The 20,137-nt window shown below is 38.0% G+C and overlaps 1 protein-coding gene across 12 annotated transcripts in view; it reads right to left on the bottom strand.

Moving 5' to 3' along the window:
* Positions 1-19,785, bottom strand: part of Atpalpha (sodium/potassium-transporting ATPase subunit alpha) — a 33,427-nt gene extending 13,642 nt beyond the window's left edge. For 3 of the 12 annotated variants that reach the window (XM_065311222.1, XM_065311224.1, XM_065311221.1), the window contains exon 1: positions 2,198-2,356. In XM_065311222.1, coding sequence (XP_065167294.1) covers positions 2,198-2,206 — 9 coding nt within the window. In that variant the 5' untranslated portion in view covers positions 2,207-2,356. Of the gene's footprint in view, positions 1-2,197; positions 2,357-13,355; positions 14,023-19,632 lie in introns of those variants that run through there. The other 9 variants (XM_065311223.1, XM_065311215.1, XM_065311217.1 and 6 more) reach the window with 6 other exon arrangements.
* Between the last annotated feature and the right edge of the window lie 352 nt (positions 19,786-20,137).

Below are 20,137 nucleotides of genomic sequence, written 5' to 3' on the forward strand. Positions count from 1 at the left end.
ATATAGTAGAAGAATACTTGGGTTGTGGTGGAACTATTGAATTGTAAAACTTAGAACTTCGTTTGCATACTACTCAAAAGTGCACAGTTATTAATGCATGGGAAGTCGCGCACGCGAACTGTGACTAAAGTACTTTAGTCACGGCCTTGGCCGTCCGTGAAAAACTGGCGCCAAGGGTGGAAGTAGAAAAATTATATTAAACAAAAATTGCTTGTAATTTTAAATCAAATTATTATTATTAATAAACTTCTGCGACAACACCACAACTTAATATCAATCATATTTCGGAAGAAATTATTATTACATTATTAATCACTCGGTAATTAATAATAATGGAAATTTCTGATGTGTCACTGGTATTAGTATATATAATTGAGAAATTTAACACACCAAGCAACTGAATGCAAATAATTGAAATCCTCAGGTCTTATCTAATCTGCGCTACAATGTTACGATCTCATGATATATGTCATTCCGCGTCACTGCTGCTAACATTCAAGTGCAGCAAACACCGGTCTAGACAAGGCCGAACAGCACACACAAGCGAAATGGAGAAATAACCAAATGGTATTTTGCAATCAAAAAGACATACGAATTGACAAGATAATCATCAATAAATATTATCTGCCTCTGATTCTCGTGACTGAACCTACTGATTAAGTCAATAATACATAATTGCACAGTACAATAAATGAATTCGGATTAAAATGTCGGCCGACAAGTTAATTAGATTTTAATGTGTTCTGAAACAATTATCATTTAGTATTTATCGATGCGCAATTGCATAAATAGGAATCAGAATTGCATAAGAACAACAAAGCATGACGTTTTCTGTGCGATGTGTTATTTTTACTATCGATTTGTACTATCAAATTGTGACCGAATAGTAAATCTTTGTGCGCCGTGTGTATGCGGAGTTATTTTAATCGATTTTGTATGCAAACATTTTTCAACATTATCCCGAGCTAAATGACCTAAATACTAAAATTTATTTAGAATGGCGATGTGCCTAAGAAACCGAACCGTTTCTAGTTCAAAGTTAAGCGGTGTTTTGTTTTCTTTACTTTGTGAGCTCGCTACAACTGTAGGTGTGTTGGTTTTGGGAGCACAAATATTAGGAATGCACGCAACGCGTTAGTTTTGCGTTTTCCGGCCGAAAAACAAAGAAATAACAATAATCAGCGAAATATGTAGGTATGTGAGCGTTTCATTATTTATGGCAGGTTACGTGATAGTAACGCCCATTTGTGCCACTCGTGTCAATCTCGTGTGGCGCCGGCGGCGGTGACATTCCCGAAAAATCGATGGTCGACCCTTCGTAAAAGTACTTTCCAACCGGCGCGTCTCCTAATCGTAATGGCCGTTGTACATTTCTAACGAGCAAACGTAATCGATTGGGGGACCAAATGTGTTTAAAATCGACAAATAACCAGAAATTAAACAACAGAAAAACAGTTTAAAGGGTGCATATAAAACTACTTTCCGGTATAGGCAGGTGGCCAGAATTCTTTTATGCGTACAGATAAAAGTAGGATAATTAGTTACTCGCAAAATGGACGAAAGCAAAATCGTTAGCGCCGCTAAACCCCCTTTTCGAATGTCGGTAAGGGATGACCGAAGTGTACGCACGCGGCGCTGTCGGTCGGTCGGCGGTTCGCTTCGTTATGTAAGCCCGGTATCGATTTTAACTTTTCGGGAAGGTTGCCTTCGTCGTCGGCGCGGCTCGCGGATTTCGCAAAATCGCTTACGAAACGTTTTCATATATATTGCAACCTCAATCGCTGCCTGTTGTACTATTTACTTAGACTTTAAATTAAATAACTCATTCAAACTTAATACCTATTTATAATATTAACTATATGTCCGGATGATGATTTCAGGTTCTAATTGAATTGAATCGCGGTAAAAAGCTGACATCCAGTCCTCGATCGATATGCAATATCAGCGTCACGATTGGTGTCACAAGGCTGGCCCACCTTAAATATATTTTCGCTTAGGAAATATCCGTGATCTTCACAAAAAGGCACTGTATATGAGCACATTGGATAGCACTGGATTGATTAACCACTAGCACCATTTATGTGCCAGGTTATAAGATTTTGCAAATTGACGGCGCGTTATACAACTAGGTGTACTTAGTAGGGTAATATGTTGGTTATTGTTTTTTGGTTGTTGAGTTTTCAGAAAGCACACATACCTCCCCCATAGCGGCACACAAGTAGTTATTCCAGGGGATGTGTTAAATGCAGAACTTCATGGGACGGGCAACCACAGCACTAGGACACGGGCGCGGACCCACTGCTAGAACCGCTCGGTTGCGCTGTCGCGAACCGTATTGAGCTCTGACGTCACACTGCGGATCGCGACGCCGCGACGTGAAGAGAGGGGACGACGCCTGAACCGTTTGCTCACTCGTGCTTGTAACTAGCCGCCGCTGCCGCTACTACTTCCACCGCCGCCTCGCCTCGCCCGAAAGTCACACAAACACTGAAATCAGAAGCACCGGCGCAGACCCACAATCAGACGAAAGAGCTCTCCAAGACTCACTCGTCGTGAACACAACCAACTTGCTTCGGCTGAACCAAGCAAACGCCTGTCGCTGACTGAAAACACCGGGAGGCGGTCGACAACGAAGAGCCTGTGCGTCGCGCGAGTTTGCTGGTGGGCAAACGTGTGTTGCCGGCGTCGACGAGACCGGCGCGCCGCCTGGGTGGGGATTTTTCCGTCGCCGTGATGGCTCGGACGTCATACATGACGTAACCGAGGAGCGCACGAGCACCGAGTGTCCTGTAGCGCAATCCCCAATATTCCAAAGCGGCAAAATTTTCATTTATTATATCAACTATCTCTCCATGCCCGGTAGTTTAAAATCAATCAAGCGAGGAAGAGTGTGTTATCCCAACACGTCAATATACACATCCAATCTACTAATTATTACTACTCACGAAGAAAATTAAAGCCAATGTTGAAAGAAAGAAAATTGAACTTAATCGCACAGTGCCAACAAAATGTTGTAGAATTTTCTTTAAAACGCCAAAGGGTTTTTTCCGGTACTTGCGGTGCTGCGCAACGCATTCCGGGCATTTTGCCATGTTCCAGATGTTTCAAACAGTATCCTTCGAATTTCCTCTTTGTACTTAATTTTCAATTATGGATAGTTCTTCCGTAGATAATTAAACATATACATATATAATGTAAGTGCGTTTGAGTCAAACTTTGTACCTGCTGAATCGAATTGTTAAGTTGCACTCGTGCTTACTCCATTATGTCACAACAGACCATCACTCGCACACCCTCCACAGAACACACTGCGATCAGCAAAAATGTGGCATTCGTATTTCACGCCTCAATTCGTCTAACACACTAACCTCATAAATAAACCATTGGAACCCGGCAGTGCGAAACGGCCTGCCTTTTCGTTCTTAATCACAGCTCGCACACAATGCAAAATTTAATTATCAGCAAACGAAAATAACTGGATTATTAATCAAGTGCGAAAAATGTTTTTAAAATTATATTTTCATCACATAGATGTATTTAATTATTAATGTATAGATTCAAATAAACAGGGCAATAAGGATGCCAATCTGGTAACATTAAATATCATCACTAAGATTTATACAACCCGTGATTGACATACTTTCCTACATTAATATAGCAATCAGCGTTTAACACTATCTTGTATTAGGCACGCTTCAAATACTAGTAAACGCTCACTATTGAAATACTATCACACTATCATAACAACCTGCAATAAAATTATCTATTTGGTAAAATGTTAATATCACTCCAACTTAAATGTAATCTTATCAGGTGTATCTCAATCAAGCTAGAAAAACATAATTACGATTTGTTTATTCATTAAGCTATCAAGTAGACAAACTCAATACACTTCACTAGAATTAAAGCGTCAAGTAATTAAAAAATGGTTTATTTTAATGGCAATTAAGTACACTTTAAGTTAAGTGTAATTAAATCAAATCTAGTGGGAACAGATACAAAATATTGTGAGAGGCAAAGTGACGCGGTCTAACCCAATGTGGTGTAGTCCTGTCATCCTTTCCTGCGCTAATGCGCGAAAATAGACTTGACTCTTGACTTTTCGCCGGTCGTGCTATATGCGAGCTTTTTTTCATATAAATACGTCGCGTGTGCGCGCGTAGAAAAATCGCGAGAATATCTATCTATAGCGACTTATTTTTTATATACGAGGTACTCGTAGGTACGTTCTGTACCAATCTCATACAATAAAAACATTTAATTAAAAGTCTAAATTTATTTCCGTAAAAAATATATGACTTAAAATCAGTGGAAGAAATTCTGTATCAAAATAAAAATATAACGCCTAGGCAATGAAAATCTTTACTTTCACAGTAAAACTTCATAGTGTATTAGTAATATAGCATGCATAACTATCATCTTAAAAGTAAAGAATTTTAAAATTCGCAGACCATGCATGTTGGTCGCGTAAGTTTAAAAATAAATGCGAGAGGAAGAATATTTCGCAAGGTTTCTTGGCATATGCACGTGCTCCACGGCATCCCAACACACACACACACACACACATAAAAACTCTAAAACGTGCATATCAACAAAATAAACTTATTCGGGATATTTTCGGCGAGACAAATTTAATTTAATGAACGAGAACTAACTAAAGCTCGAACGTAGCTAACGTGATAAGCATTTTCAGACGTTTATTCGTTTTTATTTAACGGGAAAAAATTCCGTCAAAACTATGCCAACTAAATTTTCACTTATCAAACAACTAAAAAAAGTTTATATACTTGTGAAATTTGCCATTTGTTAGTATTGCTTAGTTTTTGAAATAATTTTCAGTTTCGATTTATAAACTTGAAAAAGACCAGGCCCATGGGCAATCCAAATGATAGAAAGACTCCCGGACGTCCATCTTTCAGGAGCAGAGAGAATAGCAAACGTAATATGGAGGGTATAGAACAGGGCGTAACAAATCAGAAAAATAGGGAAGAGGAATTTATAAAACGACAAATTCTGTTTTATAATCAGCATTTGAATTGAAGGATGGCATAGTAATAACTCTAAAACGTGAAATTGTCAGTGGCTTTTCATTGCCTAATTGAATTGTCCAGATGGTAATTGATCTACTCGTAAATGAATTTAAATTGTAGATGCAATAAAATTTATGTTGTAGTGATTTTAAATATACATTGTAGTTAATTTTTGTTCGTTTGAAAAACCAATAAGTAGAAGATAAAAGTACTTTAAACGTACATTTACCATTCAATATTCACATTCACTGCGATACGCTGATAAATATTCGTTGAACAAAGCTTGTCCCGATTTTATTTTATATTTTGTACATTAAAAACTGTTTTTAATAATAAAGTATGTATTTTGGTTTGATAATTGCAGGTTACATATAGTTGTTAGATGAGTGCTCCTAATTTTCTTTAAAATAATGTACCGTTTATTTTCTAATCCTGAACTTGTACCTACCCTAAGTTTCAGCTTAAACAAGAAAACAGTATCACATGACCAATTCCTTTTCCTTGGACACCGTAACTTTTAAATTCAGAAGACTGTTCCAACTTATCTTCCTCTTAACTATAGGAATAGACTACTAGAAGTGAAATGTTAGTGTTTGAATTTGATAATTTTTAGTATGGCAATTACCCTCAACGTTCGACGATAATGTAAGTTGCATACACTTTTATAAAAATCAGTGATTTTAAGACGAAACAAATTTTATACAAATTAGTGCCTGTGAGCATAATCTCCCTTGAAATTATTGAACTATAGTAACTCCGATTGATGCTGCTTTTCACATCTTGTGCATTATTTATCAGCTTTTAAGATATAATGTCGCTACCTAACTTCTACCCGCTGCAGAAACAGAAAGATTGCCTGAAAATTTCATCAAAAACGATCCAGCCGCTTTGAAGTCCATAGGTAACAGACACACACACATCTATTTATGTACTACTTTATATAGATATTATAAATAAACAATAAATGCATAAAATCCTCCTTTACGCTCTTATGCAGATAAATATTTGCCGTGTCTTGATATTATAACATCTTGCAAATTGTTATTATTAGCTGAAAGCTTGTGCATGCAAGGTGAATTAAAATAATTATATATCAGTACCAGTCGAAATATTTCATAAATTTCAAACATTCCTCAAGGTCGTGTATGATGTAGTTAAAATATTCCTGCATGTTATACAAGAATTTTTTCGTAGCAATTTTCGATAAACTTTTAAAGCAAAATCTCAACCGTGATTTATCACAACGCAGGCTTTTAAGTTAGAAGATGTAGTGTTTAAAATTTATTATGCTATTACCCTAAAATGAAAGTTTTCTAGATGCCTGCACATTAGGCTACGCTCCATAACCAAGTAAAGTAAATATTAATCACGATAATTGCACTCACGTACACAAAATGGAATCACACACAATTAATGGGCAGTCTGGATAGATATTCTCCTCATTGAAGTGAACTCAAATCGAGTGTGCTTAATTAAATTGCAACGGCAGGCAAATATTTGTTAACGGGTAGTGATCACCCGAACCAAAGTCGAATCAACAATATGTTACAATGTTACAGACAGACGTCACTGTAGCGCCGATAAACGAGAGGCAAATTACAACAGATTTCACAATTTACATTATTCATTTTCACTCGCACATTTGTGTAAACAATGAAACAGTGTACTACACATAATATAGTAGAATCATTAAGAAAAGTGTTGTTAAACAAGAATTCATTACACGTGCAGCTATCAACGGAGTGCTAAATGCGACCTTATTCAAAACGATGTTGGACGTAGACATAAACTTGACCTTGGCATTGGAAGCAAGTGGATAATATATAATCTACAGGGACTTTCATATAAAATAAAATAAAGGTTTTTTTCAATTGATGAAATAGTATTCCTTGGTAAATGCAATATTTTAATTAAAGATTGAAACTTGAATGATTACTACATATCGATACACACAGAGGTCGTTAAATGCTCTTAGCGAGCGGTTTGGGTTAGAATAATCCAGTTTATTTGTCATCGAATGAATAACTTAAGCTGGCCGATGCGGGTAGACCAAGCGGTCAAATCTGGTTACTGGTAGATCATTGCGATAAAACGATTGTTTATACGCACTGTGTTAGTGGCTTATAGCAAGAACTAATGTAAACATAGCAAAACAAATTTTGGTTAGGAAACAAATGCATGGCAAATTTAGCTAAATAAATAACTGCAATGTGTGTAGAAGTGATATCAGCTGGGAGTATTTTATTTTGCTTGTATATAGTACATTTTCAACCTCGGTTTTAATACAGTAATGCAGTAATACAGTTATTTACGATAAACAATTTCTGTAGCAAGCAACCCTTGGCAATCATTGTATTAGTCAGAAAAGAAAAGTAATAAAAGCATAAATCATAAACAAATCAAAGTCGAATATATTTTCTATCCACCATCATTGTTAACATGAAATTCATTACTTTCAACACCACCTTATTGTAACAAAATTGTGTTTTAAACTAGGAGAATAGTTCAACAATATTTTTCACAATCCTGACGACAAACAAAACGATGGCATACGAATGTAACTTTGTTGCTGATAATGCAGAGAGAAGCGCGTTCGTCGCGGCCCGCAAACAGCTCGTAAAAAGCTTTCAAAACGACATATCTGGAATATATGAATCCTGTATTCCTATAGATACAATCACGGTACGCCTACGCTTGAAAATTATACATGAAGCTCCAGCTAAGAAAGTTGCGATCAAAATAAATCTTTTTCACAACTTTACACAAAACATCAATATGCTCTTATATTGAATACTTGACATTAAAGTAGACAGATTTAGGAATATATAAATTTCCCACATAACAAGCGGGCGAATTGCATATTCAAAGTTGCAGAACTCAGAAATGCATACGAGAATCTATCCACTCTGCAAAGTAAAATGTAATAAAGATCTGATGTCAATAAGAAGCTTTAATGTGCGTTGGTTGCTACTCGTATTCGAGAGTTATAAACAAGTTTAGGGTACACATGCTGTCGATGGATAAATCACAAGATAAAAAGACGTAAAGAAGTAAATGCGGCACGCACTTGGAGACATTTTTCATTCTCGCTGCTTTGTGATGGATGTTCGTTATAGATTTTCGGGTGTTATACGATTTCGGGTAGTCGCGGAAAACCATAGAATAAAAATCATATGTTGAAAGCTGTGGGTTTCCTCGCAGCTACTTGGTAACTTTTTCCGGTTGATTTCACTTAACTTTCCCGGTGCCAAGGTAAAATAATAAATATGTTGGCCAAAATTAAAATATGACTACGCCAACGTCATCGTATTCGTCGTCCTGGACGCAAAGAGGCCGATCGAATACGTCAATGATTTATTTTTACCATGGAAGCGATTTATACGTGTGGAAAGCGACCACGTCGCGCGTATCGTAATAGGAACGTAAAAATAAAATCGCCGGGAGTACGCGTTTTCCCTGTACTATCAGCTATAGCCGTTGACGTCGTATAATGAGCAACGTTGTGAAATTGCTCCCGAGCCTGACGTCTGAGAAGCCGGCGGTGCAGGACGTGTGCAAGCGAAAGCACCCGCGAAAGGATAACGCAATCGAGCGACCCACTTTCAGGTCAGGTGCATTTTCATCACAATCAAGCACAATTTTCTTCGAGAAAGCAATAAATTTTAATCAGGAATATTAAGATCCTACTTTTTTATCCATTTATAATGCATGTGAGAGATATAAGCATGATGTGTGTGTATGATTATCAAATTCGTCACCCAGCATTGTGTGTGGCAATGACGTCACGCGAAGCATTGGAGACAATTTGTCGTTTCCTGTAATTTTCGACCGTCCAGCCACACATAGATCATCCATTCAGCAGTTTGACCATATAATGACGGCATGCACGATTACCAAACTGTGGTTCCGTAACCCGCTATCACTCGGTGCCGAAACAGCACTTATCGTGCTCTTCGTCAACTTCTGGGCATGAGTATACAAATAAATTTATTACGCTCCGCTCGCGAATTGCAGCCATCGCTAAAGTCCTAATGGACGGAAAGAAATACGCAAGGCACACACATTCACGCAGTTGTAGCCCTGAGGCTTAATTTCATGCGCGTGTCGGCGGATTTTGCGCGTGATGAACATAAAAAACGCTTCGAGAACGAGCTTAATTTTTTGATTGCGTCCCACAAAATTTTTTATCAACCACGATGTATTACTTCCAACAGACGTAAGTTTAATTTAATAACTGCAATTTTAATAATTGTGTATTTATAATTAAATTCTCAATTTAAGTAAAGCTTATTAAAAATATGTTTCGAAAATTAAACTTTAATTGATCATAGAGCAGAATTTAATACACAGTCCGAATGATTTTTTATATTTCAATTTTCGAGTAATAACTCAGTAACTACGTACCTTATTTTCTAGCACCACCAAGATATAATAAAATTAATAAAACGGTATCACTTTCATAATAAGTATTAATATGCTAGTTAGTTGATGTGCCGTACTTCAATTAATGAGTGCCCGTTATTTGAAAATCATTTATTTATCGCATAGAACACCGTCGCGTGATACGTTACGAGTTGTAATTTAATGTTTTAAATACTAATTAGTTAATTCATCGCCACAGCCACCAACATAATACCCCAACAGTGTAAATAGTATTGACACTAATTGATGACTACGCGTTATACGTGCAGTTACCGATGACAAACACGTCGAAATTTCGTGTTTCAATGCGAACAAAATTCAACTGAATCGAAAATATACATGAGTGAAAAAATACTAAAAACAAGTTCTGAATACGTCTTCAGAATGCACGTAACATCCTAATAGTTATAATAACTGGGCGGTGCTTTCAATCATTAATTCAGTAATTTATAATTTAAATTGGAACCTGTACTGCACGAAGCAACGACCACAAAAAACAATAAATAAATAATTTCAAAGGAGTTGCATCCGAAAATCTCTTCCGAAAGATTTCTGAGCGATTTTAGTCAAAGTGCGATGTTCAATTATAAATCGATATCAATATATTATTCAAATTATTTTCTTAAGAAGGCGGACCAAAGTTCATAATTTTTGTTCGAAACGACTTGTTTCTTTGAGAAGAGTAAACACGCCGACCTAATATCGTCAAGAAGTTTACCCTCCAACTCCGCCAGCTTACTGTCCAGCAGGCGTATTTTCCGAACGTCGCCAGTACAAAGTTACCTAACAGCAGAAGTCTACGCGTTTTTTATACGCTCCCAAGCGTGCAACATACATTCTAACAAATACGCCAATACTGCCGCCACCGGAGGAGGCGTGTTATTCAATCGCATCACTTCAGCAACCCGTCCGCCCGGGTTCGATACTTATTTTATAACGGCTGCCGGCGTATTGATTTCCTAATGAATAATTTCTAGCCTGGCGACAACTAACGGGGTGTACACGCCGCACGCGAGCCTTTTAATAGCCCGCGTCGTATGCATAAATGCATAATAAAATTCCATGCGCCCCTTGTTTCCTATAAAAGCATCATTGTACGAATTCGACACAATCGTTAACGTTTCTATTTTTAACCTCTGATATTATTTGCATACTGAACGTAATGATAAAACACGCACACATGCATTTTATATATATAATAATAAAACAATCGTTTTTCTTTCTACTTGTGCGACATTGCGTAAGTAAAGTATGTAGTAAGTTAATTCTATGTATATAATAGGATTTTCAGGATGGATTGTTACTTAGTTGCATCTATGGTTTCGGATTTTACGGATTTTAGTAGCACCCTTATATGCAATTAAAGGAAAACTGCTCTGATGACAATTTTTCCGATTATTCATTCATTTGCGAAGGAGGTATGCGTGTAAGTTCGAAAAGATACTTGATACCTTCGTATTCAACATCTGGATGAAAAACACGTATAAATTTAGTTTTTGCATCAATTTTTTACCATTCAATATTCACTATTCCTTATTAACCAATTTCCAACTCGTCCCCGCATGTCCTCATGGCAAGTATCAATGCCCCCAACGCAAAGTCGCACGCCTAGCCCAACCGCAGATATTCCGTATATATCCACATTTCGTGTGCAAACGAGCTATCGCCACCCTTCGCCATCGTGCCGCCGAGCGCGGGTAGCTAGAGAGTTTGACCTCGTTCGGCGGCGGCAACGCTTGCTTCCTGCGAGCGTCACCGCCGCCATGCTTGGCGTTGCGCTGCAATCAATACCACAGTGCACCCCTGCCGGGCGGCAAAATAGGCGCGCCCTTCGTGAGCACGAAGCGCGCACGCTTTCCTTCCATTTTCAGGTCGCTGGCGCGCTTGCTGGCTGGCGGTGGAGCTCCGCGTTCCCCACATGCATGACGATGCCATCGCTAACCACCGCGCAGCGTTCGACCGACAGCACACATAGACGTAAGGCCGGAAATCTACACATGGCGCAAACAAACCCAAAAGTGCTCACATAATCAAACTTTGTCCACTTGCATAGCGATGCCAACAGACTGAGATGTTACTCGGGCTAAAGTATTCAATTTAAGAATAAAAAATATTCCTGTAAATACCTACTAGAAATATAAATCATGAAGTAGTACCTACTCTATAAAAGTATCTAAAAAGTATCCGGGAGTTTGCACACGCAAAATATCTTCCTGACTCGCATCAATGTAAATAAGATATCACACTCCCATGCCTGATCTACTTCAGCTAACCACGATACTGCGCTGAAGCGTTTGAAACCTACCGCAGAAAAACGATATGGCACACGATAGGCTGACTAAAGTGTGCGCTCACCCAAACTAGAAGTTTTAGGACACAAGTGTTTGAGTGTCGTAACAGTCACACGGGCGGCACGACCGTCCTTGTGTACCTGCCACCCCTGCAACTAAAACTATCATCCACGTATGCACGCAAGTAATGCAGAATCAAACGAGTAACCACAAATGTAGTAAGATGGTTGTCTGTAGAGTGACAGAAAAAGAAAACAACAAATTACATTCGCGGCTTTTCATAAATCGATATCACAAAAATCCACACGCTGGAATCGAAGAGTGTACCTTCTCGAAGATAAATCCAATTTCTTTGTACTTCGACCTTTTATACGAGTGACGAATTCAATTTTAGTCTTGTTCGTGCGCACCATTCTCACATTGATTATTGAATTAACAATTAATTACTTCATTATGTCGATATAAATTTTCTTGACACCCCTCCCCATAAATGAGTTTTTTTTTATATTCTCATGAATCGACCTGGCAATCAAGGATACGCTAACATGGTTTAATGAATAATGGGCGCGTGAAAAAACTTTTTGCCAATAGCATTAATTGTGTATTCTGTGTGCGCCGTGTTCACCTACTAATTATAATGGACATTGTTTAAGTATCGATTTAAGCCAATATTTAAATCGTTAATCCGATCAAAGTTAAATCAGCCATTTTCATTCTTAAACTTGCAGATAATTCAATTACAGATTAAATTTTAATGACAATGTAGAAAGATTGTGGTAACAAAGAAGAAAAGTAAGACAAGGAAAACCGCAATACCATTAAATGTATAAAATGAAATCCACATCGTAATATAGAGCGTCTTTCTGCGCATCCGCAGCCCGAATTGAAAAAAATGTTATTCCAAAAGAAACAACATTAACAAGATAAAATAATTCAATTTGCTGTTATCGACAAACAAGTGCCAAACAAAAATTAACATTCCTTACACACTTAAACACTTGCAATAAATCATCCACGTCCCACGTCCAAAAAGGACCAAAGTGGGCACAGACACGAATGTGAATGGTGCAAAACATTCTATCTACAATCTGACCGACATATACAATATATAGAAGTAATCGTCAATATCCCTTGCTCGTTTGCGCTTCGTTCATATCAATTTACGAATACACCGCCAGCCGCTTATCGAAACGGGAGACGTGCGCACGCGTGTGCACTGCGCGCAGATTAGAAAAGTATATCACCACCGCACATGATATATGCGATTACGCAACGCCAAGGACGTTTAATAAATGCTGAATGGGTTTCTAAGAGTGTTTGTGAGTGTTACTTCCAGGCACAGTTTTACGAATTACGTTGATGTTGTTTTAAGTGCGTCGGATTATGCGAACGTATTGCTAAATCGCACCTATTGTGGATAAATATCACCCTAGCAATATACAGATTTCTATAATAATCAGCATCTTATTGATTATAACTAGACTAAATTCTTGAAAAAAACAGTTTCACACTTATTTAAAATGTATCTATAAAATAAAATGAAGTGAATCACTAATATTGGCTGCAAACTTTAGTCGTTATTACCACAAAGTCATTAAAATTAGCAACTTACATCATCATCGGCCGAATTTCCAACCGAATCCATGACTTGCTTCCAAAACACTCGACGCGCACCACTCACTCAAGAAACAGCTTAATCTTCCCCAGTAAAGTCTTCAACAACCAGTGGTCTGTACGTTTAACCTGGTTGTTGGTATTAATCGTCAATAAAATAAATAGTTAAATATGTAGGTACTACTACGACAGGAATGTCTTAAGACGTCCAAGCACCATCTGAGACTGTCACGCTGGACGCGGAGACATATGCTAGGACGGCTCGGTGGCTGTCGACTGAAAGACTAGCCGCTGGCCGAACGAGCGTTGTCAAAAGAGCGCCGATTATGCTCCCCTGTAGCTAGATATGCCAAACGATATCGTTGCACAGCATAGCATCTCATCAACGCACCAACCGCGAGGCTTTTAATGCAATTGATACCACACACTACACAACAGAAACGCGCGTAGGCATACGCGCATGGTGATATTATATGCCCACCAACAAAACGAATAAAAAACTAATTGTGCGTCAATTATCTTAGCATCAAGCCTATTACATCTAGTTGCGACGATGTAAATGTCATTGTTGGCACTTTTCGACACTTTTATCCCCAGAGGATAGTTGATGTGAGCGTTGAAACTTCCAGATTAATGGAAGAAGAACGACAGGTTCAATAATTTGATTGACTTTTACGCGAAACACTTTTCGCTGACGGGTGACAAAGAGACACTTAAACGACTGTCAAACGCGACGAATCGGACGTTACTAATGTGCGCCTCGGATCAATCAGTCATTACCGTGTTTTGTTCGGCCGCGAGAAAAATCAGCGAATGATAATTTTGTCGCGTGGATAACCTTTCGACACCATCTTCGACACATACTTGCACAGTGGCCATGTGCTAAGTCAAGATTAAAGTTAACAAGTTCAATAAATGAATATAGTGACGTTCGACTTCATTTCACTCCGCAGCAAAAGTTATCGGTAAAGCATTCGGAAAACATCGTACAGAAATTATCAGTAAACAATTCGGAAAATAATTTTTGAAGCATATTTTGGGATAAATCCGAGATTGAAAGAAAAAAACATTTAAAGACACTATGAATTTTTTTATTTCTTCCCTTTGCATAATGCGTGTTTTCCAAATTCGAAGGCCGCAAAAATGTTACAGGCGTCGGCCGACCGTCTCTAGAGTTACTGCTGTCTCCTCCCAATCCCGGCCAGATTTCCCCCTGGTCATAACTACGTAACTCTAAACACAAATTTTATACATTCGCACATCCTGTGTTGAATCCTGCATATTTGCCCTTACTTTTATTTATTACTCTCTAATATTTGCTTTGCAGGTGTGCAATCAAAATAAATATTTCATTTGTAAAATTGATTTGTAAAATTTCATTAAAATGTTATTAATATTAATTCGGTGATATTTATAGCAAACATTTAGTATACTTTGAGGGAATAAACGAATGTAAGCGACGTGCACGTAGCCCAAAGGCGTAATTTTGCATCTGGGGCAGACGTATAGTGGCCATGATGTCGCGACACCTTATCGATCCTTCTCGACGCTGGCAGAACTCGTCCTCGTGCGCACCCGCTCCTTTTCACGCTGGCAACGAAGACGCAGCCGTAACGCATACACACAATCAAACCGCGTACACATGCACGCGCAAAAATAAATTTTACCCTGCGCATAGATTCCGTATTCCTTCCGAAGACTCCCTCAAAGGAGAAGGAAAAAAATGAAAATCAAGAAATTATGTGCAGAATGTGCGCGTGCGTGTCTCTTCTCCATCGTCAAAATCAGATTGGCAACATTATACCTACAGCTAATACTGATATAAGCATAGCCTATCAACTTGTGGCAATAAAATACCCCGCACGCCAAATCGAGAGACAAACCGACCGGACCAAACCTAATCGATAGGAGAGTATCAAATTTGTCCAAGACGAAATATTATCGCACGGTTCCATGAAAAGATCGTTGTACCTAGTATTTGCTAAATGTAGAGCAGAAGGTCTTGGAATCAGGGCCATTTTACGAATCGGTATATAATTGCAAACAAGACTAAATTCGCTCCCAAGAAGTCAAGACCCCTCCTCGACCTGCGCCCTCGTCCTTCCTAAGCTTCCTGTCTCATTGGCAAATATTGGCGTTCCAAGACACACAGGGAAAACTTTTGACAGAAATTAATTATCTCTATCATTAAAATTAAAATATAACGTCGTGTCATTGTCGTCTCGACAAAGCGAAGCAACAACCTCTATTGATATTCCTCAGGCAGCAGAAGGAAAATTAATTAACGTAATTGGATTAGTCACGAACCGCAAACGCGAGCCAGTGTTGGTCGTATATTGCTGCAAGAGCCTGGTCAGTGCACATAAAGGCACAAAGACAAATACGATACACGATTATGAAGCGAAATAAATTCTAGGCGGACGACTATAGCCGATCCACAAAATTCAAAACAAAATAACACTAAACACAAAACAAAACATCTTCATAGCATCATTTTCAATGAGCATTTAAGTAGTTTTTATAAACGCGTCGTGCAAACGAATATCCAGCCACACACCATTCACGTACCTAGTCGTGCGGAGGAAATCGTCTATTAGGTCGAAGCGTTTAAAAAAATGTGTGTGAGTGGACATCCTCAATTTTTCATGCGCAAAAAGCACTACGCGTCGTGCGCATGTCATGAAAACGATTCGAGAGAAAAGCAGCATCACACGCAGGAAATTTAAATGTGTTCGTAAATAAAACCTACAGTCATCATACGAATTAATACGCTCTATCACTGTATACTAATTGTTGATTGGATTACGCAACCAAATTATATTACATTACACATTGCTGTAACTAGAAATTTATGAAAACATTATGAATTTAAACTTCACTTCAGAGGTTGTATAGTCTGGACCTAAGTATTCCTCACACATCGTCTTCACTTGTCTAGAGCGCAGTTAGTAACAAACGATTCCGTCAATGAATTAACAACATGATGATGTGTGCACATTCAGTGGAATAATATTAGCCTTGTCGCTTATGTGACTGTGCATAATGTCTTTACTTGGGTACGGACGTACCAGACAGTATACATTAGGTTCAAAGTGCAATTTCATAAAATCTAGATTATTTTTTGTTTTTCTCAATTTTTAAGAGCAAATAAAAACAATATACTTACACCTATACTACTGGTTCTCATCTATGATCGTTTTTTTCTTCATTTTGTATGAAATTGGAAATAACAGTCATGTTTTATTCATTGGTAGCGGTGGAACGTTTTGTATAACAATGATATTGAAATGATACGCAAGCTATTTGTACATTATGTGCACATTATATTGTTCCAAACTTGCTGACGCAACACTTCGACGTCCCTGTACTCGTACTATAGGAATTGGGCAACTGAAGGAGGCAACCGGAAGCTGTTCGGCCGCGAAGAATAATGGGCTTTTCATGAGCTAGTTTTACATAAATCTATGTGCAATGTGCGCGGCCGCTATTATGCAATAGATAAATAGGAAATGAAGAGGAACCAATCATTTCTTTTCGCAAATTTTATATTTCAAACACGTATCTATCAAACCAACTTGACCAAAAAACTTCGAATTGCTTCATGTATCCGAATTGTGTGCGACTCATATAGGTCATAGCGAAGGGCCGCCCGCACACGAGCAGACAAGAACAATTTTCGTAATTCAAAGTCGGCGATAACGCGATAACTCTAGGCGACATTGGCAGCGCGTCGTTTGGAATTTTTTTTCTCCACCGTGCGGATATACTGATTGTTATTATGGCCTATCGCGGTCATTACGGCACGAGACGCGGTCCACATTTTATATAATTTCATTTATGGCGCGCTCGCGGACGCGTAATTGAGCACCGCCAGTGCTGAATGCAAAGCTGACGAATGTTGATGCCATGACATCCACATGTGCAGTGTTCGTGATAGGTTAGCAAACTGTATCCGCTGTACACGTGATCACACTTTCCTTAAATGCGTTAATTTAAATATTTAACATGTGCCGATTTCAGCAAGACATTTAATGACTTAAAAAGCAAAAAAGCAGGACCCATCTCATTGTTATGCAACTAAAGTTGTGGAATACAAATCAATGCGCAGATACAACCAAGGATTCCCGAATTTCACGTACAATAATCTCCCATAGGTAGTAACTTTAGGGATTAAGAGTGCCGCATTCGGAAAGTCCGCAATCCGAACAGTACTGGTCCTTTAATAAATTACGAACCTCCCATTCGCGCCCATCTTCTCAAGCCTCACATAAATCTACTGCACCTTCACGCTCTTCTTCGCACAAATAAAATTTATAGACGACTAGCGTCAATACACATTAGTTGATACAATCCGATGCAATTACCTGTTACAAAAAAAGCTCCACCTTGATACTAAGACAAATCCCAGAAGTGGTGTGCACACAACATCCACTAAAAAAGCTACTAGGGTAGTTATTAGGTGAGTTGAAATCAAATGAAACAATCACGAAATTAAGCTCGTGTGTGTTTTACGACATTCAATGCCCGTGTGCTGGCGGTGTACGTGCAAACAGCGCTTAACCGCCTTATTCGCCAGTGTGCGCAATTCCACAGTGTCGTTCAAATATGCTCGCTGCGGTAAACTATTCAACGAAGAAGAAGATTGTAAACCTTACAAAACCAACGAGAATAAATCCGCAAAAAGTAATTTTACATTTACATTATCCACAAATAGTACTAATATAGAACGGTACTCAATGGCTTTTAAATAATTTGTTTATTGATTTTATTTCAATGCTTGGCTGAAGCATGAAAATTGCCCACGAGCGCATTTAATAGATCACTACGGACTCGCAACGCCATCTGTAATCATTTTCCGCCAACTTCAATCCTATTAAAGATATACTATATATACCATTGAAGAAGACAAATATGTCTTATAATAAAAACAAAATACATAATGTGCAAAGTTTAGAATCATCTTTTTTAAAACCCGGTTACAATTCTCCATTTGTTTTTTCCTCAACGATACATCCAATTTGCGCATAACAACCATACATGCAGGTGGAATGTTTAATACAACGTAATTCCGATTAAGTTCGCAGAGTAATGAAATGCGTGTAATTGGATGGGTGAACACCAAGCGGACCGTGTATGTACCGTCGGGTGTACGAGGCAATATCATCTATTTGCCAGATGCAATATCAACAAACAGCTTCCACTCTGGTGCGTAGCACAAATGTGTGTCAAGGTTACTTGTTCATTATCATTTTTTTGTTTGGTTTAAAATAATGCGTACGCATTATTTTCTAAATTTGCAAAGCTGTCGAGCTTAAATTGTACTACCGCATATCGCCAATAGGGCCATAGATATATTTATGAATAATGGAGGTTTCCAAAATGCAAATGATGCGTGAAAACGGAATCAATAAATTGCACATGGTTCCCATAGCAACCCGTCAAAGAGTTTTATATAAAGAACACTGTATGAATACGAATAGTAACTTTTCCAATTCACTCACTAAATCAGGATAATAATATAGCGGCAAGCTTTGTAATCTGAGATTTATTTGTTTAAATTGCATTTGTGAATAACTACACATGTAATATAAATTCCTTATTTTCTATTATAAATAACTCTAATAACTCTTTAATTCCATTAAAATTATAAGAGTTACATTTGCAACTTCAACGCCTAGTGTCGACACTATTATCACAAAGCTTGTGACCGTCTAGATTGCATGATTCACGCTTCCTATAATTGTAGCAATGCGTCATTTCAATGCAACAGCCCAAATAAAATTTCCAGTAGTTCTCCCTATCTTAAAATTGACTTTTGAGCACTTTTTGTTATTGGTTTCTTTAGCTTGACACACGCAACACCCAATAATACGATCAAAGATTCAAATTAACCTGTAAGTCTACACTACATTGCACCGTATTACTTCATTCGTAATAAAATATTATTACAAACCAATCAAATAATTAGCACTGTAATTCAGATACCATTATCTCATGCGGCGCATGAAGGGTTTAAAGTGTTAAGACTGAAGTCTTGTTGGACATCATACGCATGCAAACATTTGCTTAGAGTTTTAAATAAAAACAATAAATAGGCGTGGCCTTGGTAACCAACTTGTTGAAGTTAGCAAATGACTTCGCCGCCGTCGGTCGCTTATATACCGCTTATCAAAATCGTTGTGCCCCATGTGTAAATATTCAACTGGACGCTCAAGGAGTGTGGTTGTCGCAAAGTATTGGCACTATAATTAAGAATTAGAAGATATTTAACTCACCTCGTCGTTCAATCCACCTTTCGAGGCCATCTTTCGACACAACTGCACCAACAACAGAGTAACTACTACTCGTGCACAGGAACTTCGCGTGCGCGTAAACGGCCGGAGATTTACGAAAAATTCAATTCAACTCTTTACTGTAACTCGGCGCGACACGGACAAGGTGCGCGCGCCACCTGCGCTCCTTCAATAACACACCTTATGTGGCAACAATGCGCAATACACCGAATTTTAAATCAGTACCGCAAATGAAGATGCGGTGATAAATTTATATTGCTAGAGTTTACAGTTTACTCACAAAAAACACACTAGGGAAACATAAGTTATGTATTTATAGAAATTGTATGGATTACGTACGAAGTTATACGACCACAACCGATGTTAATTCAATTTTCAATGTTTTATATTCTACATAAATATTAAATACAACAACGGATGTCAAAGCATATTGTACCAGATAATAAAAATTGCAAAAATAAAAAGAATAATATATTATTGAAATTAT

This window comes from Atheta coriaria, unplaced genomic scaffold (genome assembly GCF_025399875.1).
Source record: "Atheta coriaria isolate IRGN ID8LTWV9N9 unplaced genomic scaffold, Caltech_Dcor_3.1 hic_scaffold_9_pilon, whole genome shotgun sequence".
Taxonomy (NCBI): domain Eukaryota; kingdom Metazoa; phylum Arthropoda; class Insecta; order Coleoptera; family Staphylinidae; genus Dalotia; species Dalotia coriaria.